The sequence below is a fragment of the Bombina bombina genome, chromosome 5 (genome assembly GCF_027579735.1).
Source record: "Bombina bombina isolate aBomBom1 chromosome 5, aBomBom1.pri, whole genome shotgun sequence".
NCBI classification, from domain to species: domain Eukaryota; kingdom Metazoa; phylum Chordata; class Amphibia; order Anura; family Bombinatoridae; genus Bombina; species Bombina bombina.
The window spans coordinates 162,487,444-162,514,364 of NC_069503.1; the positions used below are offsets into that span (position 1 = coordinate 162,487,444).

At 38.4% G+C, this 26,921-nt stretch overlaps 1 protein-coding gene across 1 annotated transcript in view; it reads left to right on the forward strand.

The window, feature by feature from the left end:
• The first annotated feature begins 716 nt into the window (after window positions 1-716).
• Window positions 717-26,921, forward strand: part of PLCD1 (phospholipase C delta 1) — a 381,478-nt gene continuing 355,273 nt past the window's right edge. The window contains exon 1 of the mRNA XM_053713769.1: window positions 717-976. Within this exon, the coding sequence (XP_053569744.1) occupies window positions 940-976 (37 nt within the window). The 5' untranslated portion in view covers window positions 717-939. The remainder of the gene's footprint in view (window positions 977-26,921) is intronic.

The following is a 26,921-nucleotide window of genomic DNA, read 5'->3' on the forward strand; positions in this document are numbered from 1 at the left end:
CACTTTTTTTCTTAAAAATGAAAGGTGGAAAGCTTTTATCGAAATACTCAAAATACTTAATACCCTAATAGAAAAAAAAACACATGAATATGAAAATATAGGTAATTGAAACAAGCTGTAAGCAGAAAGCAGTGTAATGTGATTTATATTGGCTGCAGGATTTAATTTTAAATGTGAGCCCCCTGCTAACTTCGTCCTACACTGTAAAGTTTTCCCTTTCATTTCAATAAGGGTTGGCATGAAAAACCACAACTGATCTTGCAAAGTTACTGACAATGCCAAAAGAACTGACTGAAAAAAAATGCAAACTTGTTGCTACTGATTGGGGTTTTCAGATGCCAAAGGAGATTTTCAAAATTAAAATGCTTATCCATATTGTGATTTGGAAAACAGACCCCAAATTGTGTGTCACACTATCTGTTAGTATGACTTGACAGATCTGCATGTTATTTGTATGAAATGAAACACCACTATATAGACAAGCACACATGTAAACGTAACCACCTTGCCTTATAAGCGCTAGTTCTGTTCCTACAGGTTAAAACAAGGCCAGTAAATGAACAGCAGACTCATTCCTCACTTGCAGTCTTAGTTCAGGCAGCTGCAGAGCCTCTGACGACTGAGAAGGCTGGATTAATGGGTAGGATAAACTAGGCGTGTACACAGCTCTCAGAAAGACAGAAAAAAAAGCTTTCTGCTGGACCAGCCTGTCCAGTGTGCGGCTGGTAACACTACAAGACAAAACAAAAGAGCTGCTGTCATATAAACATTCAAAACATCGTTAGTTTTTTTGGTGTAAAACCCATAAGGAAATCAAAGGTGAAGAGACTCAAATTCAGTTGGGACGAGCTGTCAGCCAAAAAAAACTGCCTATACTGGAAATATCTGTGCCCTGAGTTGGAATTTCTGCTACTAATCCATCAGCATTTATCCGAGAGAATGGAAACAAACGGCACTTTATATGGGGCTAACAGAGGTACGTCTGCTCACTTTACTTTACTTTACTTCTGGCTTGGAAAGTCTTTGGAACATAAATAATATGACTCTTTTAAAATGCTTCTATAATTTATAATACTGCAGAATAGAAGTAATGTAGGAAGATAATAATGTGCTTGGATACACTATAGTCCATAGAAATGAAGAGTTTGACTTTCAGAGTACAAGGGTTATAAAACAAGAGCATCAGATGGATAGATAGATGGATGACAATGGGCCTTCAGTAGTACTTTATAAGCATGACTGTAGCAGATGTGGTCAAAGTTATATACAAAGATTTATAACAACGACAATAAGATGATGAAGAATAGACTCCAAATCACATGGCACTTTTAAGATCTTTTCTGGTTTCTGCTGCTGCTGTGACATTGTATTTTCTCTAGGCAGTGTGGGTAATTTTCCATCCTGACTTATTTGTGGGACGTCTTATTTTAGGGAAGTATGCATCCCTTAAAGGGACGTTCATTTGCAAATGAAATTCTCTAATTCATTGTAGCTTGTTATTTTTGCGTTAGTGTCCATTGCTAATTGATTAACCCCTGTAAATGGGTTAAAAACATAAAGTCCCACTTGGGAGATGCAATATGTTACAGTTCCTGAGCAGGACTTGTGCCAATTAATGGAGACATACGCATGTAGCAGCCAATCATTATCCATTTCTGGTTCATGAGCTGCAATGTGCTGCATATCACAAGGGGCAGCTTAAAGGGACAGTATACACTCATTTTCATATAACTGCATGTAAAAGACACTACTATAAAGAATAAGATGCACAGATACTGATATAAAAATCCAGTATAAAATGGTTTAAAAACTTACTTAGAAGCTTTCAGTTTAGCTCTGTTGAAAAGGCAGTTGGAAAGCCCACTGCAAGTGGGAAATAAGACACTCCCCCCTCCCCCTTCTTTTGCATATGAAAAGACTCTTTACACAAACCGGAGCAAGCTGGAGAAGGTAGCTGACGGTATTCAAATAAAACTTTGGGGCTTGTTTAGGAGTCTGAAAATCAGAGCAATGTTCTTTAAAAATAAGCAAAATTATACATTTAAAAAAAAAAAAACTTCATGGACTTTATAAATAGATCATCTACAAAACATTTATGCAAAGAAAAAATGAGTGTATAATGTCCCTTTAAGTCATATGTTTAACCCTTTGTGAGACATTAGGATGCTTTAACGTATTTTGTGCATTGGAATGTCTCTTTAAATGATTGGTATATTGTAACAGTATAGGAGAAACTCTTTCTCTGCATCCATATCTCATTAATGTTTGTAGCTTTGCAAGAAGCAAATCATATGTAGTATTTTTTTTATTAATTCACCTAGGCTTTTGGATATGTGGGGTAACCGTATCAAACAGTGACTATCATGTTTAATACATTTCCAGTACAATTTACTTGCCCAGGAAATACATTCTATTGCCCCTTAGAGTACACACCCATACCAGGAGTCATATGAATCTGCCTAGGGCAGTTTGAAATAAATTCATAGAAACAAAAAGGCCAATTCTTTTTACAAGCTGAAAATCACGTGTATCATCTGTTTAACAGACCTTTGTTGTCAATATGATCGAGAAATGTGTTCCTTATTCTACCTTGATTTTATAACATAATTGTGATGGTACAAAAACAAACCGTAAAGCTGCACACTGTGTTACTTTTTCTTGAGGGGAAGAGCAAAGCGATCATTTTGATCCTGGAAGTGGGTTGAGTAGCGCTCACAAAAAGTTCTGCCAATGTTACACCCACCAAACTGTGTTAAAACAAAAACAAACATGATGTACGTAAATAAGGCTGCAGATCACAGATTTCTCATTATGAAACACAACGAATGCCAAATATTCTTTCATTTAAACACATGTGATACATGCTCATGTATTTATGCTAATCACTTCAGGAATGAGATACATAGTGTATCCATATTGTATTTAGTATGTGTTGTAAGTGAAGTGTTGGTTAAAGGGACATTTTTTTAAATTATGCATATTAAAAAGAACTTTACGGTATAATTCTATTATTTATTGTGAAACTATTTGCAATAATTTACCTAGCAAAATTGTGGTTTATTCTCCACTTCACCCCAGAAAGGCTGGTGTGTCCTGAAAATTACACAGTGATTGCTTTATCAGCGCAGGAGTTTTATTGCAACAGTTTTTTACTTATTTACTTTTAATTATTATCAAAAGACTTTTCAAGGATTATGTGTCTGGACTGCCAAACAATGTAGATTAAGAGAGACACTCGAGTCAAAATAAACTTTTATAATTCAGAAAGAGAATGAAGTTTTAAAGGGACACTGAACCCAATTTTTTTCTTTCATGATAAAGATTGAGCATGCAAATTTAAGCAACTTTCTAATTAACTCATATTATCAATTTTTCTTCATTCTCTTGCTATCTTTATTTGAAAAAGAAGACATCTAAGCTATTTTTTAGTTCAGAACCGTGGATAGCACTTGTTTATTGGTCATTTAAATTAATCCACCAATCAGAAAGAACAACCCAGGTTGTTCACCAAAATGGGCCGGCATCTAAACTTACATTTTTGCATTTCAAATAAAGATACCAAGAGAATGAAGAAAATGTGATAATAGGAGTAAATTAGAAATCGCATGCTCTATCTGAATCATGAAATAAAAAATTTGGGTTCAGTGTCCCTTTAAGACACTTTCCTATTAACTTCCATTATCAAATTTTGCACGGTCTTTTTATATACACGCTTTCTGGGGAACAAGATCCTACTGAGCATGTGCATAAGCTCACAGGGTATACTATACTAATCTGTGATTGGCTGATGTCTGTCACATGATACAGGGGTCTGGAAAATGGGAGAAAAAAATAAATTTGTCAGAAACAATCTACTGCTTATTTGAAATTCAGAGTAAGTGTTATTGCACTGTCTTTTTATTATGCACTTGTTTATTATGTAATTCTACTGCATTGAGTGGTCCTTTAACAGACACATCCTACAATGTTTTTGAAATTCTATAGCAATGCAGCGCTTAAAGGGACATGAAACAGAAAATGAGACGTATGTGCATTTTTTATTTTTTTTTTAGTTACCAACTTTATTAAGCAGAATGTAAATATTACAAAATAAGCCATAAAATCAAACAGCAAACCACAAGTGTAAAAGTATCAAAAGACAATGTATACAAAAGTCAGTAATGCCAAAATTGCACCTTTTTATCTTTTACCTTCCGGCTAAAGTGTTTTGTGATAGTTCAAACAGTCCAGGTATTGTCCATATTGAGTTAGAAACACAAATGTTACTAATTATACAAAACAAAACTAAAGACAAAAACAAGATAATAACATAACGATGTCTGTATAGATAATTAGGTGAAGTAGGCAAACTAACCGACTAGATAATAATATATAGTTGCAAACTGGTACAAACATTAGCAAGTGTAGCAGAAATGTACACTGGGAGCTAGCTGGTGAATAGTGACTGCACATGCCTCTTGTCGTTGGCTCACTGCATGTGTTCAGCTTCACCTTGCAAAAGTTATTATAAATAATTATATGTACACCAATAAAAAGTTCTGACATAAGAGCTATTTCTTTTTGCTTTTTTTGTGTCCCTTTAACATATATACCCTGTATACATAAACATGAGTGTAATGACTCTTTAAAGAACTTCTGAATGAATAGATGAGTAACCTGGAGGTTTGCCAGTAGGTTTCTGCTTGTGCTGGTTTCAGAGAAACAACATTTTGTCAGCAGTAGCCCCTCCTGTATACTTTTTATATTGCAGCTTTGTGCTTAAAAGATATAAAGGAAAATGTTGCATTGTGCGCCAAAGCGTCAGCTCTACATAGCTCTTTTCTTTTCTCTCAGTGAATTGCAAAATTATTTTCTATGTTCAGAAAGTAATAAATCATTTCTTAAAAAGGGCTGTATCTCAACTACTTAAACCGACATGGTAATTAAAAAATAAAATAATTTGTTGTAGAGTGTTATTTTTGCACGGTGGTTAAACACATAGATAAAACTCTGCTCGGTGCTGTGACACCTTGCAGCTCTTGTGTAGGACACAGCAGGGTTGCTAATCGGGGTGGGCATACACATGTAGCCACCAATCACTGAGCATCTCATTATCCATGTGTTCTACCCATCTAAATGATCATATATGCATAGTTAGCATGAGATGTTAGCGTAAAAATGACATATATATATATATAGATGCATAGTGCTGCGCAGTGTATCATGTCTAGGTGTGCTCAGTACAGATGTTCTGGATACTGATAAACTCTTTCTAAGTCAATCTCCCAGACCTGCAGTTTATGCTGTAACTTCACTTACTGCAGTTCTGCAAAGCACAAATAGCAGCAACTGACTTAGTTATTTCATGTTCCATTTGTTTTAAATATACAGGTCTAGATTACAAGTGGAGTCTGGAGTGATATTTTAACGTGCGCCCGTAAAGGAGCAAATTTTTTATAAACACATACTGTATGTATATATATATATATATATATATATATATATTTATTAATGTGTGTATATATTCATATATATGTATATATTTTTTTATTTTACTGCCCAATGCTGCACGAATTGCCCCTTGCGCTGCACTAGGTGGTTTGCCGTATCTCACGGCATGAAAATGAGGCTCCCGTTGGAGCCTTTGGTAGGGCGCTCTTGTGAGTGCAAGGCTTCCAGGCAATGCAAACCTGACTTGTAACACCAGCGTGCATTTACGTGCGCTGGTATTACTGAGTAGAGCGCAAACATTGAGCTCACAAAAGTGCAATATTGCGCTCCACTTATAATCTAGGCCAGGTAAGGTAAGGCTAGGTAAGTTCTAAACAAACCCTCTCCATGACAACTAAAATGCCCCTCTGTCTTTTAAAAAACTAGGAAAGTATTTGTTATTCTATTTTGAATGTTTCTTAAGAGGACATTTTATTTTTGTGCAAAAATTGTGCTTTGTTCCACACTCCCTTGAGAGACCAAAAAGCTAAATCTGTAACTTTTGTTTTTGAAATGGTGCAAACTACCTAAATGAGTTAATTGGATTTCAGCATTTTCAGGTTAAATAATTTGCTTTTTTGGCCTAAGTAGTATGAGACATCCACAATTTTAGTCTGCTTTTAAAGGGACATAGTACTCATATGCTAAATCACTTGAAAGTAGTGCTGCATAACTGTAACAATCTGACAAAAAAATATCATCTGAACATCTCTATAAAAAAAAAGGAAGATATTTTACCTCAACGTGTCTTCAGCTCACCAGAGTAAGTGCTGGTAACTGTTATACTTAAGCAGCTGTTCAGCTGCAAGTTGAACAGATATATATATATATATATATATATATATATATATGTACGTACGTACATACATATACATACGTACATACATACGTACGTACATACATACATACACATACATATACATACGTACATACGTACGTACATACATACATACACATACATACATACACATACATACGTACGTACATACATACACATACGTACGTACATACATACACATACATACATACGTACATACATACACATACATACGTACATACGTACGTACGTACATACATACATATACATACGTACATACATACATACACATACATACATACATACATACATACATATACATATACATACGTACATACATATACACACATACATACATATACATACGTACATACATACACACATACATACACATACATACATATGTGTGTGTATAAATAAAATTATTGATATTTGTCCCCTGTAAATCAAAAATGTTCTCTGTCTGTGTCTTTGTTTTTTTGTGTTCTGAAATGCAAATTATAGTCTATATTTATTTAAAACAACAAATATTAACTTTACTGTACTTTCTGAGGGTACTATGTATACAAAAGTGGTAAAAATATATAAGCTGTTTTATGATGTAAATATTGCATACATGACATAAGATGTTGTTATTTACATTTAGTTCCATCCCCTCTCCAAACTGTCCCATTTTAAAGATGCAAATATTCCAAAATCCAAACTATGTTGAAATCTAAACCTTTTCTGGTCCCAAGCAAGGATAAAGGGGATATTATATATCCATATATTTTATACTCTGCAGCTGGTATAACAAGTTATTAGAAACACATTAAGGGGAAAACAATTTTTCTTTGATCTCTTGGTAACTTTTTTGAAAAGCAGATGCAAGCTCAGGAGCGTTCACATATCTGGAGAACTATATGACAGCAGTTTTGCGAGAATGTTATTCATTTACAAGAACACTAGATGGCAGCGCTATTTCCTGACATGTAGTGTTCCAGACATCTATCTATCTCTTCAATAAAGAATACCATGGAAACAAAGTAAATTTGATAATTGAAGGATATTGGAAAGTTTGTTTTTTTTAAATGGTCTGCTCATACCCATGAACATTGCTATACTCCATTATCTTTAACTTTTTTTTTGGGGGGGGGGGGCTTCCAATGAAATAAAATCTATGATTACTAATGTTGTTTTATGAGGTTGCTTTGGAAAGAAACCTCACATCAGTGAATTAGTTACTTGGGATTAGCGCTGCAGAATCTGTTGGCGCTCTACAAATAACCGATAATAATAATAATAATTAGAGGAATTTTAGAGATTTTTCCAACTAGAGAGTAATTTGAAACTATTTTACTTTGATGCTGATGCTTTAAATGTTAATTAAACTCAGTCAGACACATTCACACTGCACTGATAGCAACATAACACTCATTAAAGGAGAGTTACACCTATTTACTGACAACTAGGTAAAGCAGGGAGGCTGCCCACAATTACTAGGCACACTGTATAAAGAGGGCATCCATCATTCACCCTCAAGAGATGAACTCCCTGCACTTAGTATGGTAAAATATGTAATCAGGCACTTAGGAAGTGTGTGAATGGGTGGAGGAGGCTCAATAAGAGGTGTGTGAAATGAGGTTAGGTGTAAGGCAGAAACAAAAGGATGAGACTAACAAATAGAAAGCTAAAAAATACAGCCACATTACTCTCCTGTTTTTAGTACAAGAACCACAACCACATTGCTATCCTGCTGAGATAAAGACCCTGTAGCATTAAAGGGACAGTATACTATACAATTGTATTTCCCTTAATGTGTTTCCAATTACTTTTTTTACCAGCTGTAGAGTATAAAATGTATGAGATTTGTTTTTTAAGGTTTATTTGTGTATATGAATTAGCTGATTTTGTGTTTTGAAGCCACAACGTAATAAAATGGGTTGAGCTTGTAGGTATAATCAGATCTCATTACTTTATCACATTGTGTGCACATACCTGCTTTTTTATCTTATATCCGTCTGTTAACCAATCACCAATACTTGGAGAGAACAATGGAAAATTAACATTTTATTACCTTCTCTCTTCTATAACCCACTGGAAGTGTAATTTCTTCTACTGGCTGTGTTAACACAGCTTGGCCTCGAGGCCAAAAACTTTTAGAATAGGTGGGGATGCCACAGGCTAAATAAACTAATTAAAATGCCAATATAAGGTTAATGAAAATACACTCCAGCAAGTAGAGAGGATCATTGGAAACAAATTAAAGGGGAGAACATTTTTGAGTAAACTGTCCATTTAAGTGAAAGTTTAAAGTTTATTTAATGTAAAAAAAAAAAAAAACTGTTTTAAACCCAAAAAAGTCCATTGTTGTCAAAAGTAATCTCTACCTTTTTATCAGTTTATTCAATTGCAATTCAGACCAGTTACACAATACAATGACTTTTCATCACTGGCATCATAAGACTAAACTAACCTGCATCCAAGATGTGGAGGAAGAGAAGACACATTTATTTATATACATATATATAGAGTTAGATTACAAATAGAGTGCTAATTTATCGTGCATCCGCAAACGGGCAAATTTACATGTTTGCAGACACGCAATAAATAACCAGCAATTAGCGCTCAGAAAATTACTCAAGTAACCTTCCTAGGTTATGTTATCTCCGTTGCAGGGTTCTCCATGGATCCTGACAAGTTATCTGCAGTTCTGCAGAACGAAGAAAATTTGATAATAGGAGTAAATTAGAAAGTTGCTTAAAATTGCATGCTCTGTCTGAATCACAAAAGAAAAAATTTGGGTTCAGTGTCCCTTTAAAGAGGGAGTCTACTCCAGAATTTTTATTGTTTAAAAATATAGATAATAACTTTATTACCCATTCCCCAGTTTTGCATAAGCAACAAGGTTATATTAATATACTTTTTACCTCTGTGATTACCTTGTATCTAAGCCTTTGCAGACTGCCCTCTTATTTCAGTGCTTTTGACAGACTTGCATTTTAGCCAATCAGTGCCCTCTCATAAGTAACTCCACGGGTGTGAGCACAGTGTTATCTATATGGCACACGTGAACTAATTCCCTCTAGCTGTGAAAAACTGTCAAATGCAGAGGCGGCCTTCAAGGGTTTAGAAATTAGCATATGAGCCTACCTAGGTTTAGCTTTTAACTAAGAATGCCAAGAAAACAAAGCAAATTTGATGATAAAAGTGAATTGGATAGTTGTTAAAAATTGCATGTCATATCTTAATCATGAAAGTTTCATTTTGACAAGACTGTCCCTTTTAATTATCAATAAGTTGTGCATCTTCATTTTCTATTAATGTGTATAGTCCTCAAAGAAAAATATTTTGCAAAAACAGCATTTTTCAGACTGACCTCTGACTCTTTTCTCTCATCTTTTGTTTCACTTTTAGATAGTGTGAGAGCCTTTAAACTTGTATTGCACTATGGATACAAGTGCTGCTCCTCTTATATCCATTTAGCTAAAAAGCAGAGCCCTCTTCTCCCCTTGTGTTTATACAGCTCAAAAGCAGGGCTCTGCTCCTCTCTATCCATGCAGCTCAAAGGGAGGTCCCTCTTCTCCTCTGGTGTCTATATGGCTCAAAAGCAAGGCTCTGCTCATCTTGTGTCTATGTACCTTAAAGGCTTCTCCTCTTGTGTCTGTATACCTTACAGGCTTCTCCTCCTTTGTCTATGTACCTTACAGGCTTCTCCACTTGTGTCTATGTACCTTACAGGCTTCTCCTCTTGTGTCTATGTACCTTAAAGGCTTCTCCTCTTGTGTCTATGCACCTTAAAGGCTTCTCCTCTTGTGTCTATGCACCTTAAAGGCTTCTCCTCTTGTGTCTATGTACCTTAAAGGCTTCTCCTCTTGTGTCTATGCACCTTAAAGGCTTCTCCTCTTGTGTCTATGTACCTTAAAGGCTTCTCCTCTTGTGTCTATGTACCTTAAAGGCTTCTCCTCTTGTGTCTATGCACCTTAAAGGCTTCTCCTCTTGTGTCTATGTACCTTAAAGGCTTCTCCTCTTGTGTTTATGTACCTTAAAGGCTTCTCTTCTTGTGTCTTTAAGCACGGTATCAAGATAAAGATCCTTACCACCATAAAGAAAAGAAAAGAGTCCAGGAGTCTCCATTACTGTTTGTCAAATGACACCCAGCTGAAACATCTTCACAAGAGAGTCCAGGATTTCCATTAAAGACATACTGCGGAAACTGCAAGATTACACAATTCAAAAGAAAAAGAAAAGTTTTTTTCATCTCGACAAGAGTCCAAGAACCATCTGTAAACACCCAAAAAAGCTGACACCTTACCTCATAGGATTGAGGTACTTTCTGGTAAGCACATCTTACTTACCCTAGAAGGATAAAAACTGTTGAAGCATAAGAAATAACTTGGGCTCAAAACCAATTTGATGGACATATGTACTTTATTTTTATTTCTATTTTTATGACATATCAATCAGCAATATATTGATATTGATATTACTTCAAATTTATAGATCAATAGCAATTAGCTGTGCGCCACTACTTGATTTTCTCTTTCTATTTACCATTAATTAAGTGTACACTGCATCATAGGCAGCACGCGTACACTTAACAGTAACCCACACAGAAATTAAACTAAAAAATAAGAAGTGTTATAGTTTTTTAGCGCTGGTGCCCCCTCTTGACTTTAAATATATATATTTTTAAGAATTCTTTTTTGGAATTAACTAACTGAATGACAGAACTGAGAGAATACTTCCAAATGACAGATGAACGGTGAGTGGAAACAGAATGGCAGAAAGTGGGGGAAAAAGAATTGTGTTTAAAAGGACCACAAGACTTCCAAGTTACCTCCTCAGTTAGGAATTATTCAAAACTACTTATGATCATGGACAGACATTGGAGTCATAAATTAAGTTTATATCAGAAAGCTCTCAATATGGATGTGAGCTAACCATGACTGATGTTACTGGCAATTACTATAATACTGGTGGGATATGGATGATCTGCTGGATGGCTACTGGAATTCAGGTGGAATGGCTTTGTGCGTGGGAAAAAGATGGAGGAGAGGAAAACAACCAGTGATGTAAGTCCATCTGAAGGAATTAGGGAAACTACTACAAAGAGACAGGTAAAGGGAAGAAAATAAATGAAATATGAGAAAAAAAATGTTTAAGATTTTCTTTTTTCATATACTTTAATTCCACTATTTCAATTCAAAACTATACCAACCTCTGCTGGCTTTAGAATGGAAGCATCTTCCTCCGAGCAGCCCGCCGGGCAGAATTAAAAATACAATCTAGTTACGCAAGATGTGCAGTACTACGCAACGTGTGTAGGGAGATTGTAATTTAACTCCTTCTCCGACGTCTTTCACTGATGTCCAGCCAGGTGGTGACACCATCAGAGGAGATTAAATTCCTGCTTGATGGTGTCAAGGACCACCAACACCTTCTCGTGGTCCATGGACCACTGGTTGGCGACCGCTGCACTAAAGTATTGCAGAGACATTTTATGTAAAAGCTCCTTTTTCCAGAACGCGGGTCTTGTTTTTCCACAGCGCATTGCGGCAACACTGTCTAGTCACAGTGTGCCCGGTCGTGCCATTAAAATGAATATAGCTCGCTCCTGCAATGCGCTGTGGAAAAACCAGACCCGCTCAGTAGGGCAAGGAGCGCCGTTCTGGAAAAAAGGAGCTTTTACATAAAATTTCTATGCAATACTTTAGTGTATAAATCACTATGTGCACAATTATATAACATTAGTTTGTAAGTGTACTGCCCCTTTAAGGGTTCATCCCTCTCCTCTTGTATCTGTGTAACTCAATGGTACATGACACTATTATTTCATTATTTATTTGTAAACATTTTCAGTGCTACCCTACTACTTACCGTGCTAGTTAGTCCCGGCGAGCTAACACAGAGGTTTGGGTTTGACTGTAATGTCCGCGCTATCCCGGAAGCCTAGTTCTGCCACTTTAACTCCGGAAGCTGCTCAAACCACAGTATACCTCAGAAGTTAGGTTGCGTTATACCCTGAGTCAGATATAACTGCTCTAAAGCCTAAGCTAGTCCTGGATGTGCTATCCTCCTTCTTTTCTTGCTACATTCAGAGACGCGCCAAACCATGAGCTAACCTTTAACATTTAAAGGAGATGCCAGCAGTTTAGCACGCTCCAAAGTCCAACACCAAATCAACTGGTATCCATACACATCACAATGACACATGGCCCTATAAAGTTCTCTGAAACCCTCCAAAACATGCATGGTTATTTTAGTGACAAATCATTAGTTACCCCAGCTCTGTTACTCGTCTTGGTGTCCCTGGTTTTTCAGTTCTGCCTGCATTCTTCCATCCCTTTTGCTTCCTAGTGTCATCTGGTTCTCTGACCTCTGGCTTTCTATTTTCGCTTTGATCTCATTCTCTCCTTTTGTTGTCTGACACCCGATTGAACTGGTTCTGGTTTGACATTAGCCTAGACTTTGATTCTCCTTTTGTCTTCTCCTTTTAAACATGATGTCTGGTGGACTGTCTAACTGTTGCTGACCTTAGCCTTCCTCTGACCTTACCTGTTGCCTTAACCTCGGCTGCATCCCGACGCTGCTTTGGATCTTACCTGGCACTGTTACCAGCCCATGTGCCTATTATCTTTTTATAGCAGACCTGTTCGTCTTCAGGTTCCCCATAAGAGGTTTACGTAAGAGTGCTAAATACCTAGAAGTGGATTCCTATCCAACAACCTTCAGGTAAATCTTACAGACATACAGTAGATTACTATTAATCTTTACAAATTGACACAGGAAGGATATGTTCTGAAGTGTTAAGTCAGACAGAAGGGGCTGTTTATCTGAGCTTATTAAATGGTCTGTAATTCCAGCAGCAGTGAGAAGAGGCTGTTGCAAATGTATTTTGATGGAGAAGGGTGATGAAGACCTTTTAGGAAGGAAAGTGATAAGCTTCTTTGGAGAGGTTCCCTTTCTCTTTTTGTAGTTTTCAATGAGTGCTTGAAGTTTTTGAAAAGTGTTCGACAGTCAGACAGGGTGAGGTATGGAGTTCCATTTAATAGGTCCTTTATATAAACATAAACACATGTCTAAAAGTGCATAAGGTTTGGCAAAAAGTTTTATACCTCCCCGTGCTGGGACAGCCACTGATATGTTGGTTATGTGCTGTAAATTAATTAATGAGATAAAGTGTGTGTATGTATGTGTGTGTGTGTGTGTGTGTGTATATATGTATGTGTGAATATATATATATATATATATATATATATATATATATATATATATATATATATACACACATATATCCCACCCACAAAGTTTTATTATATTTAACTGATAGATTATTTTGATAAAACTTTTCATTATTCAGATAGTGTACAATAAAAAAAAGACTTTGAGATTTATTTACATTACCAAAGTTACCACTTTCTCTTGTTAGTTTTTGTACAAAATCTAGCTTATACTGAGGCACAAGTCTATAGGAGTCTTTAGGTGCAAGACCCTTTAGCCAAACAGCTTAGGACCAGAAAATGTTTGGATTTTGGAAAAGTTTGGACTACGAAATATTAGTATATTTGCCTCTGGAAATTGGAACCAAGTGTAAACAACATCTTATGCTATACATGTCATAATGCAGCTTATACATGTAACCTAAAGGTCATTTTATATCATTTGTAATAATTTTGTACACATAGCTCCAACAGAAACATAGCACAGTACTGTAATCAGAAAGCTAATAGTTGTTGTTTTTAAATAAATATAGACTAAAGTACACAAAAACCGAACCAAAGAAACTGGGGGAAAAAGATTGTGACTCGGGGGAAAATAGTAATTTGTAATAATTTTATTTTAAATTATTAAATGGCCAGTAAAGTTTCAGAATTCAGACAGATCATGCAATTTTCTACAACTTTCCAATTTAGTTCTATTATCAAATTTTGCTTTGTTTTCTTGGTATCCTTTGAGAAGAGCAAATCTAGGTAGGCTGATAGGAGTCCAGGAATGTGCGCGTCTTTAGCAGCCTATGGCTGCAGTCTTTGTAACTATGTATATAACATTGCTATAAACAATATTGCAAACACTGCTGCCAAATGACTAAAGACACATGCACGCTCATGAGCTCATCTAGGATTACTCTTTAACAAATGATACCAAGAGACCTAAGCAACATTGATAATATGAGTAAATAGAAACTTATTTACCAAACATAAGTTAGTTTGCTTAGCTTGAAAACATTTACCTTGAGTACCGGGGGATAGTTCTGTTGTCTCCAAACCAATGCTCACTGGCTGCCCAGAAAAATGAAAGTTCCTGCCTCCCCAGCAAGCAAATAGAAAGTCAGCAAACACTACTTGTACTGCATCCAAATGATAAAAACCTACTTTTATTATATCCATGTAAAAAGACAAATCATGGAAACAAGACATAGAGCGTAGGTACAAGCAGAGTGTGACATCATCTGAGGCGTTTCACTTTGTACTGGTGCTTTCATAAAGATCCGTGATTTGTCTTTTTACATGGATATAATAAAGGTATATTTTTAGTATCATACTGAAGCACAGTAGCCTTATATTTGGAGGCATTACCAGTACCTTTTGAAGGTGATTGTCGACTTTCTAGGAAAGTTGTTTAAAATGACATGCCCTATTTAAATCATGACATTTTTTTTCTTACTTTATTGTCCCTTTAAATAACAAGATTTTGCAAATGATACAAAACTGTGTAAAGTTATTAGGTCAGTGCGGGATGAAATTGCTTTACAAATGGATTTACAAAAATTAGAAGGATGGGCAGGTAAATGGTAAATGAGATTTAATACTGGAAAAATGTAAGGTTCTAAACTGCCAGATTATCTTTTGTTGCTGACATCTGCCTGTTCCTGACCACTCTGTTGGTTTATCCCTGAACTGTTATACTGCTGGATTGCTTTTCTGTTGCCCTACCCTGCCTGTCCCTGACCATTCTCTGCCTTGATCTTGTTGCCGTGAAGGATATTTCCTTATCCTTCCGCCGGGATAAGAAGACTACTGGCCAAGTTTGGTCTGATAGGGAAATATCCCATGACCATTACATATATTCTGTGAATTTTGCACATGCTCAGTAGGAGCTGGTGAATCAAAAAGTGTAAATATAAAAATACTGTGCACATTGTGTCAATAGAAGTAAATTGGAAAGTTGTTTAAAATAGCATTCTCTATCTGAATCATGAAAGTTTAATTTAAGGCTGGAGGAAAGGAAATTTAAACCCAACAACATAAATATTTTTTTTCTTACTGTAAGAGCAATTAAATTGTGGAACTCATTGCCTAAGGAGCTAGTAAATGTGAATACCTTACATACATTTAAATATGGTTTAGATACATTTCTGGCTAGAAACAGAATTCAGGGATATGATTGCTGGTGTTAAATGGGTCATGTTTTTAATGGGATTTATTTAAGATCAACTGGATCTTCTATTGTAGATACATTAAAGTGAATGTCAAGTTTGATGAATCAGTGCTAGGTTTTTAAAAACCCTATTAAAAACAGGGGCACTTTCATTCATCAAACGTTACATTTCACTCGTTTTGTTAAAATACTTACCTTTTAATCTTGAAAACCGCTCCAGCTTTTCCCCACGCCCATTGCAAGCCTCTTCGATATTATATATATCCACCAATAAACTGTCACTCACATGACAGGTAATGATATGCTATGTATTATACATGCATAAAGAGAGATCTGCTATAAAGCTACACACTGACACATCCAGAAACCTGCATAGCCACATATATGCATAAATTGCAGGACTTCTGATTCTGTAATGATCCATGAGACTGGAATCAGTTTAATGAACTGCACACCCAGCTAACCAGCCCATTTATTTGTTTACACCATAGGGGTAGATTCAATTTCAGTTGAAAAGCTTGATTGTCCAACATATTCTTCATTCAAATCTACCTACATTGTTGCAGCTAAATTTTGTGAATAAAACAGAATATATCCCATGGTTCTCAATCTCTCCTGTATTCGCGTGTGCCGTTTGTTTATGTAAGTTTACATTCCCCTTCTGTATTTCTCACTACTGTTTTTGCATTTAACACACTAAATACCACATCCCTTTAGGTTGCTCTTGTAGCCCAGCACATATTACCTGTGTGAGTAGTAAGACCCATGAAGAAACCCTTCTCATGTGAATCTCCTTATTGTTCTTGCATGCGAACACAGAATGTTCTGGATAAAAACGTAGAAATGATCACTAAACCCCACATAAATTGTACTTTTAGAAGAATAAATACCTACTGGAAGGATTGTAAGCCTCTCTCAATACACATAGTAGTCTTAAAGGGACAGTCTACTGCAAAAACAGAATTTATGCTTACCTGATAAATTACTTTCTCCAACGGTGTGTCCGGTCCACGGCGTCATCCTTACTTGTGGGATATTCTCTTCCCCAACAGGAAATGGCAAAGAGTCCCAGCAAAGCTGGTCACATGATCCCTCCTAGGCTCCGCCCACCCCAGTCATTCGACCGACGGACAGGAGGAAATATATATAGGAGAAACCATATGATACCGTGGTGACTGTAGTTAGAGAAAATAATTCATCAGACCTGATTAAAAAACCAGGGCGGGCCGTGGACCGGACACACCGTTGGAGAAAGTAATTTATCAGGTAAGTATAAATTCTGTTTTCTCCAACATTGGTGTGTCCGGTCCACGGCGTCATCCTTACTTGTGGGAACCAATACCAAAGCTTTAGGACACGGATGAAGGGAGGGAGCAAATCAGGTCACCTAAATGGAAGGCACCACGGCTTGCAAAACCTTTCTCCCAAAAATAGCCTCCGAAGAAGCAAAAGTATCAAATTTGTAAAATTTGGCAAAAGTGTGCAGTGAAGACCAAGTCGCTGCCTTACATATCTGGTCAACAGAAGCCTCGTTCTTGAAGGCCCATGTGGAAGCCACAGCCCTAGTGGAGTGAGCTGTGATTCTTTCAGGAGGCTGCCGTCCGGCAGTCTCATAAGCCAATCGGATAATGCTTTTAAGCCAAAAGGAAAGAGAGGTAGAAGTCGCTTTTTGACCTCTCCTTTTACCAGAATAAACAACAAACAAGGAAGATGTTTGTCTGAAATCTTTAGTAGCCTCTAAATAGAATTTTAGAGCACGGACTACGTCCAAATTGTGTAACAAACGTTCCTTCTTTGAAACTGGATTCGGACACAAAGAAGGTACAACTATCTCCTGGTTAATATTTTTGTTGGAAACAACTTTCGGAAGAAAACCAGGCTTAGTACGCAAAACCACCTTATCTGCATGGAACACCAGATAGGGCAGAGAACACTGCAGAGCAGATAACTCTGAAACTCTTCTAGCAGAAGAAATTGCAACCAAAAACAAAACTTTCCAAGATAATAACTTAATATCTACGGAATGTAAGGGTTCAAACGGAACCCCTTGAAGAACTGAAAGAACTAGATTTAGACTCCAGGGAGGAGTCAAAGGTCTGTAAACAGGCTTGATCCTAACCAGAGTCTGAACAAATGCTTGAACATCTGGCACAGCTGCCAGTCTTTTGTGAAGTAAAACAGATAAAGCAGAGATCTGTCCCTTCAGAGAACTTGCAGATAATCCTTTCTCCAAACCTTCTTGTAGAAAGGATAGAATCTTAGGAATTTTTATCTTGTTCCATGGGAATCCTTTAGATTCACACCAACAGATATATTTTTTCCATATTTTATGGTAAATTTTTCTAGTTACAGGCTTTCTAGCCTGAATCAGAGTATCTATTACAGAATCTGAAAACCCACTCTTTGATAAAATCAAGCGTTCAATCTCCAAGCCGTCAGTTGGAGGGAAACCAGATTCGGATGTTCGAATGGACCCTGAACAAGAAGGTCCTGTCTCAAAGGTAGCTTCCATGGTGGAGCCGATGACATATTCACCAGGTCTGCATACCAAGTCCTGCGTGGCCACGCAGGAGCTATCAAGATCACCGAGGCCCTCTCCTGATTGATCCTGGCTACCAGCCTGGGGATGAGAGGAAACGGTGGGAATACATAAGCTAGGTTGAAGGTCCAAGGTGCTACTAGTGCATCTACTAGGGTCGCCTTGGGATCCCTGGATCTGGACCCGTAGCAAGGAACCTTGAAGTTCTGACGAGACGCCATCAGATCCATGTCTGGAATGCCCCATAATTGAGTTATTTGGGCAAAGATTTCCGGATGGAGTTCCCACTCCCCCGGATGGAATGTCTGACGACTCAGAAAATCCGCTTCCCAATTTTCCACTCCTGGGATGTGGATCGCAGACAAGTGGCAGGAGTGATCCTCCGCCCATTGAATTATCTTGGTCACTTATTTCATCGCCAGGGAAGTCCTTGTTCCCCCCTGATGATTGATATATGCAACGGTCATCATGTTGTCTGACTGAAACCTTATGAATTTGGCCTTTGCTAGTTGAGGCCAAGCTCTGAGAGCATTGAATATCGCTCTCAGTTCCAGAATGTTTATCGGGAGAAGAGACTCTTCCCGAGACCATAGACCCTGAGCTTTCAGGGATTCCCAGACCGCGCCCCAGCCCACTAGGCTGGCGTCGGTCGTGACAATGACCCACTCTGGTCTGCGGAAGCTCATTCCCTGTGACAGATTGTCCAGGGTCAGCCACCAACGGAGTGAATCTCTGGTCTTTTGATCTACTTGAATCGTCGGAGACAAGTCTGTATAATCCCCATTCCACTGTCTGAGCATGCACAGTTGTAATGGTCTTAGATGAATTCGTGCAAAAGGAACTATGTCCATTGTTGCAACCATCAATCCTATTACTTCCATGCACTGCGCTATGGAAGGACGAGGAACAGAATGAAGTACTTGACAAGAGCTTAGAAGTTTTGATTTTCTGACCTCTGTCAGAAAAATCCTCATTTCTAAGGAATCTATTATTGTTCCCAAGAAGGGAACTCTTGTTGACGGGGACAGAGAACTTTTTTCTTTGTTCACCTTCCATCCGTGAGATCTGAGAAAGGCTAGGACGATGTCCGTATGAGCCTTTGCTTTTGACAGGGACGACGCTTGAATCAGGATGTCGTCCAAGTAAGGTACTACTGCAATGCCCCTTGGTCTTAGAACCGCTAGAAGGGACCCTAGTACCTTTGTGAAAATCCTTGGAGCAGTGGCTAATCCAAATGGAAGTGCCATAAACTGGTAATGCTTGTCCAGAAAAGCGAACCTTAGGAACTGATGATGTTCCTTGTGGATAGGAATATGTAGGTACGCATCCTTTAAATCCACGGTAGTCATAAATTGATTTTCCTGGATAGTAGGTAGGATCGTTCGAATAGTTTCCATTTTGAACGATGGTACCCTGAGAAATTTGTTTAGGATCTTTAGATCCAAAATTGGTCTGAATGTTCCCTCTTTTTTGGGAACTATGAACAGATTGGAATAAAATCCCATTCCTTGTTCTCTTATTGGAACTGGATGTATCACTCCCATCTTTAACAGGTCTTCTACACACTGTAAGAATGCCTGTCTCTTTATTTGGTTTGAAGATAATTGAGACCTGTGGAACCTTCCCCTTGGGGGTAGTTCCTTGAATTCCAGGAGATAACCTTGAGAAACTATTTCTAGCGCCCAAGGATCCTGAACAACTCTTGCCCAAGCCTGAGCAAAGAGAGAAAGTCTGCCCCCCACTAGATCCGGTCCCGGATCGGGGGCTATCCCTTCATGCTGTTTTGGTAGCAGTGGTAGGCTTCTTGGCCTGCTTACCCTTGTTCCAGCCTTGCATTGGTTTCCAGGCTGGTTTGGGTTGTGAAGTATTACCCTCTTGCTTAGAGGATACAGAATTAGAGACTGGTCCGTTTCTGCGAAAGGGACGAAAATTAGGCTTATTATTAGCCTTAAAAGACCTATCCTGTGGGAGGGCGTGGCCCTTTCCCCCAGTGATGTCTGAAATAATCTCTTTCAAATCAGGTCCAAATAATGTTTTACCTTTGAAAGGAATGTTAAGCAATTTTGTCTTGGAAGACACATCCGCTGACCAAGACTTTAGCCAAAGCACTCTGCGCGCCACAACAGCAAACCCTGAATTTTTCGCCGCTAATCTAGCTAATTGCAAAGCGGCATCTAAAACAAGAGTTAGCCAATTTAAGTGCTTGAACTCTGTCCATAACCTCCTCATACGAAGATTCTTTACTGAGCGATTTTTCTAGTTCCTCGAACCAGAAACACGCTGCCGTAGTGACAGGAACAATGCATGAAATTGGTTGTAGAAGGTAACCTTGCTGTACAAAAATCTTTTTAAGCAAACCCTCTAATTTCTTATCCATAGGATCTTTGAAAGCACAACTATCTTCGATAGGAATAGTAGTGCGTTTGTTTAGAGTAGAAACCGCCCCCTCGACCTTGGGGACTGTCTGCCATAAGTCCTTTCTGGGGTCGACTATAGGAAATAATTTCTTAAATATAGGGGGGGGGGAACAAAAGGTATGCCGGGCCTTTCCCACTCTTTATTTATGTCCGCCACCCGCTTGGGTATAGGAAAAGCGTCGGGGGGCACCGGAACCTCTAGGAACTTGTCCATCTTACATAATTTCTCTGGAATGACCAAATTGTCACAATCATCCAGAGTAGATAACACCTCCTTAAGCAGTGCGCGGAGATGTTCTAATTTAAATTTAAATGTCACAACATCAGGTTCAGCTTGATGAGAAATTTTTCCTGAATCTGAAATTTCTCCATTAGACAAAACCTCCCTCATGGCCCCTTGAGATTGGTGTGAGGGTATGTCAGAACAGTTATCATCAGCGTCCTCTTGCTCTTCAGTGTTTAAAACAGAGCAATCGCGCTTTCTCTGATAAGTAGGCATTTTGGATAAAAGATTTGCTATGGAGTTATCCATTACAGCCGTTAATTGTTGCATGGTAATAAGTATTGGCGCACTAGATGTACTAGGGGCCTCCTGTGTGGGCATAACTGGTGTAGACACAGTAGGGGATGATGTAGTATCATGTTTACTCCCCTCATTTGAGGAATCATCTTGGGCAATATCATTATCTGTTGCATTACTGTCCTTACTTTGTTTGGACACTATGGCACAATTATCACATAAATTTAAATGGGGAGACACATTGGCTTTCATACATATAGAACATAGCTTATCTGATGGTACAGACATGTTAAACAGGCTTAAACTTGTCAACAAAGTACAAATAAAGGTTTTAAAATAAAACCGTTACTGTCACTTTAAATTTCAAACTGAAAACACTTTATTACTGAATATGTGAAAAAGTATGAAGGAATTGTTCAAAATTCACCAAAATTTCACCACAGTGTCTTAAAGCATTAAAAGTATTGCACACCAAATTTCAGAGCTTTAACCCTTAAATTAACGGAACCGGAGCCGTTTTTACATTTAACCCCAATACAGTCCCAGAATGAGGCTCTGTCTATAACTAGAAAGGCCCCCATCTGAAAAAGGTGTCCAACACAGTGCCTGCCGTTTTTCTAAACGTTCCCCAAGATTATAATACCAATAATTAGTTAGAATCTGCATAATATGCCTAGTAAAGCAATTGTTTTAGCCCAGAAAAAATGTCTACCAGTTTTTAAGCCCTTTTTGAAGCCCTTTATTCTTTTATGTTTAACTAAGAAAATGGCTTACCGGTCTCCATGAGGGGAAATGACAGCCTTCCAGCATTACATGGTCTTGTTAGAAATATGGCTAGTCATACCTTAAGCAGAAAAGACTGCTAACTGTTTCCCCCAACTGAAGTTACTTCATCTCAACAGTCCTGTGTGGAAACAGCAATCGATTTTAGTTACTGTCTGCTAAAAATCATCTTCCTCTTACAAACAGAAATCTTCATCCTTTTCTGTTTCAGAGTAAATAGTACATACCAGCACTATTTTAAAATAACAAACACTTGATAGAAGAATAAAACTACAAAAAACTCTTAACCATCTCCGTGGAGATGCTGCCTGTGCAACGGCAAAGAGAATGACTGGGGTGGGCGGAGCCTAGGAGGGATCATGTGACCAGCTTTGCTGGGACTCTTTGCCATTTCCTGTTGGGGAAGAAAATATCCCACAAGTAAGGATGACGCCGTGGACCGGACACACCAATGTTGGAGAAATTGTGATTGTTTAAAAAGATAGATAATCCTTTTTATTACCCATTCCCCAGTTTTGTATACCCAACACTGTTTTATTAATATACTTTTTACCTGTGTTATTACATTGTATCTAAGCCTCTAGACTGCTCCCTTATCTCAGGGCTGTTTACAGCTTGCAGTCTCATGTGTAACTCCACTGGAGTGAGCACAGTGTTTTCTATATGGTATACATTACCTAGCTCTGTCTTGCAGTGGAAAGCTTATAAACTTGACTCAGAAAGTCAGCCTGCAGGGGCTTAAAAACAGGCATAGATTTAGAGTTTTAGATGTTATAAAGTATATTAATATAACAATATCGGTTGTGCATTGTGCAAAGCTCCAAAATGGGTAGTAAAGGTGTTATCTATTTTTTTTAAACAACAACAATTTTGAAGTAGACTGTGCCTTTAATTCCAATCTTTCAGGTTGCGTTTGACTGTATCATGGCTCCTGATGTGCCCTTTTCATCAGCGGAACGATCACAATGCAAACAATGATAATATGCATATTGGTATGAATTCCATAAATGTTTTATATCATTTAGTAAAAATAAAGGGATATGCTATAGCAAAAAAACCCACTAGGGGACGCTCTCTAAATAAAGGTAAAAAGAATTGTATTAAAAAAACAATATAACAAAAAATGTATACAAGTTCAGTTCAAAGTCCAAGTTTGGAACTAGGTCGTATGTGGCTGCTCTCTGTCAAAGGATGGTCTGGATCCTGGAGGTGATTACAATAAAAAAAAAAAGAAAACACAGAGGCGCCAAATGGCATACAGCAAGCACCAAAATGGCGCTAATAGAGCAGGCTGGGACTTTCCAGTTGTCCAGCTAACTGATATCCAGGCAAAACTGCTTCAGAAGTGAATCCAAACAAACCATAGATGCACGGTTCCTATGCAGGAGAAAACAGAAGCCACAATAGCCCAGCACAGTTTGAATCAGTTAAATGCAATGGGATATATCAAGCTTACATCTCCAGGGCACCATAAGGTGCAAACTAATTATTCCTCCCTCTCCCCCCTTTGGCCTTGCCCATCTTATTCAACATGTTGGATTTTTCTTTATTAGTATATTTTTCATTTATCAGGAGTATTTGTTGCTCTTATCTTTTATTTTATTCTTTCTCACCTTACCATTATCATATCTATATGGTGTATATCACTGACCACATAGTTCATATTTCCCACGTCATAACTTGTTCACTGTAAATTGTACATTATTCCAATTAGGTGTTCCAGCATTTTGCACTTAAGCCACTTTTTCCTATTCTCAATACATTTACACCAGTTAGTAACACACACAGTATATCACATGACCACTACAATAACAGCTCTCATTGTTTCACTTTTTTGCATCATCGTCCACTTTCAAGTCACATTCACCATGATATATACTCATCCCAAGCAGTAGTACACCCTGCTTAACATACTTACACCAGAACAATTTCTCACATCCTATATTATAAAAGGCCAAGTGTGTTTGTCTGAAGCTGTCATGCGCAGTAGAGACTGTACGAGGACAAACATACCTGGCCTTTAACCGCAGCGAGAGATAGCTTTAGGAAACTCCAGCACTCTCAGCTGTTTTGTTACAGCTGAGAGCTGGAGCTCCAAGCATCTGCTGCATATGGAGCCGGAGCGCGATTGGTGCTCCGTATCTATAAAAGGGCAGATGCCTAATCATTACAGACGGTGACACTGTAGCCACCAATCAGCAAGCGCTAGCCAGGGTGCTGAACCAAAAATGAGCCAGCTCGTAAGCTTTACATTCCTGCTTTTTCAAATGAAGATACCAAGAGAATGAAGAAACAATTGATAATAAAAGTAAACTAGAAAGTTGCTTAAAATTGTGTGCTCTATCTGAATCACGAAAGAAAACATTTGAGTTCAAGGGACGTTCTATTCCAAAATAAACTTTCATGATTCAGATAGAGAATGTAATTTTAAACAATTTTCCAATTTACTTTTATAACCAATTTTGCTTTGTTCTCTTTGTATTCTTAGTTTAAAGCTAAACCTAGGAAGTTCATATGGTAATTTCTAAGCCCTTGAAGGCCGCCTCTTCTCTCAGGGCATTTTGACAGTTTTTCACCACTAGAGGGTGTTAGTTCATGTGTGTCTTATAGATAACACTGTGCTAACGGACGTGGAGTTCCAGTGAGCCAACTCTGATTGGCTAAAATGGATGCCTGTCAAAAGAACTGAAATAAGGGGGCAGTTTGCAGAGGCTTAGATACAAGGTAATCACAGAGGTTAAAGTGAATGTAAATTTTGATGCTAAAGTGCCCGTTTTTTAAAACTTTGATTAAAAACAGGGGCACTTTAATTCATCAATATTTTCATTTCACTCCTGTTGTGAAAATAAACTTACTTTTTAATCTTCACAGCAGCTCCAGCTTCCTCCACCTGTTTCAAAGCCTCTTCCTGGGTCTAAAATGAGGTATCTGGCTTCCTCCAATCACAGCAGTGAATCAGACACTGAATCCCCCGGGGGGGAATCTGTGATTGGAGGATGACCTATCAATCATTTCTGACATCAGAAATGGCTTGTGAGACCGGAGGAAGCAGCAGCTGCTGTCAAGATTAAAAGGTAAGTTTTTTGTCACAACAGGAGTGAAATGTAAATTTTGATGAATTAAAGTGCCCCTGTTTTTAATCAAAGTTTTAAAAACCGGGCACTTAAACATCAAAATTTACATTCACTTTAAAGGGACACTAAACCCAAATTTTTTCTTTCATGATTCAGATAGAGCATGTAATTTTAAGCAACTTTCTAATTTACTCCTCTTATTTTTCTTCGTTCTCTTGCTGCTATCTTTATTTTAAAAAGAAGGCATCTAAGACTTCCGGTGTGCGGCTCAGCAAGATAGCCACTGCTTCTCACTGCTCTGGGTATGTCAGCTGCCATTGAGTGAACAGTGGCTGAATCTTAGGCCATCCAGATATCCCTTGACAATCACTGTGTCCGGGAAACTTGTGGGATTAGGAAGCTCCAACTCCTAGCCACCGAGAAGGCATACAAAGAAATTTAAACCCATTCCTTTTTTTTTTCGGGGGGGGGGGGAAGTGTTCTCTGCGGAACTAAGATGGAGTGCACTATTTCCTCCCTTATTGACGTTTTTCAGCCCGTGTTTGACTCCTTAACGGCTGCTATAGATGTACTGCTCTGGGAGATACAAGAGTTTCGAGCAAATGACAGCATAAAAACTTCCCCTACCGGGGTGAGAGTGCCGCTACAGATATCAGCTGGCAAGATGCATGCAGCAGAGACCTTTTCAGCTGCACCCATTTTGGACACCAGCATGACATTCCCGGTGAGAAATACAGGCTGTGTCAAAGCCCTAACGCAGATGAGTGACTGGGCTGCTGGGGAGACTGGAATAACTAGCGACTGTCAAACGCATCACCCCACTGATGTCACTGCAGACTTTGTCTCTTTGTCGGGAGTCTGGCCACTCAGCCTGAGGACGGAGCCTAATGACTCTGTACACACTGTCTCTTGCTCCCCCTGGCACTATGCTCAGACCGCAAGTAGCTTCGGCACGAAGGATACTGTCTCTGGCCCCACGGGTTCTGCTGATGACTCTCCTCGGCTCTATGCCCCTATATCCGGCCCCCCGCTGTGTCTCAGCCTCAGAGTTGGAGTGGGATAAATCCACGCACGATGGATTCACCCCTTCTTAGGGACTGCAGCATCTTCACCTAACGGCTATACAAGTGACCGGATCGCTGAGGGAGATGTGAGCACATTTTATTTTGTTAACAGGCTGTCCATCTATCATACGGAGCTGTATATATGCTGGACTCGCTCATTCTACCTACTTTGTCCTATGCTGTTTTATGCCTAAGTTTTGTTTTGTCCTCTATAACTGCCATAACTAAATATACACCTAATGGATATTCTATTTGTAATACTGCCGGTTTGGAGGCGAGCAATGCACATACCCTGAAGTGTTTACTTGGGGACAGTGAACAATCGCAATGGTTAACCTCTGTTCCAGTTTATATAGAACTGCCTTGCTGATTTAATGACTATCATACTTTGGGAACGAGTGAATCTAAAGACTCTATAATAGTATGTTGTGAAAGCTGAAACCACACTCCAGTGCTTGTGCACGTCTGACATCAGTCCAGTAGTCCCACATTGTGCACATCTTCTTATCTCTCATTTAAATGGTTGCTATGTGTGTTGTGCATTGTTAATTAAGGAAATGTTTGATGTTTATTGCCCCTTGTGTCACCCTGGCTTCTGCACATTGCCTCAAAAATGGCTCATAGCACACAATGAGACCATACCAGCTCGCGCTGGGCATGCTGTCATGGTGGGAGGCGATATTTCATTGGGAGTCCCAAAAGGACAGAGAAAGGCGCTTACTATGTACTTAACCATGCCGTTAAGGTATGCGTTTATTTCAGGTTTGCAACCTCCTTACACGCACTCATGACTCTCACTGTTGGATAACTAAATCTTAGAGCTGCCTCCCTTGCTTAACCTTTAGGTCATGGTAATATGCCCAACATATTTAAATACC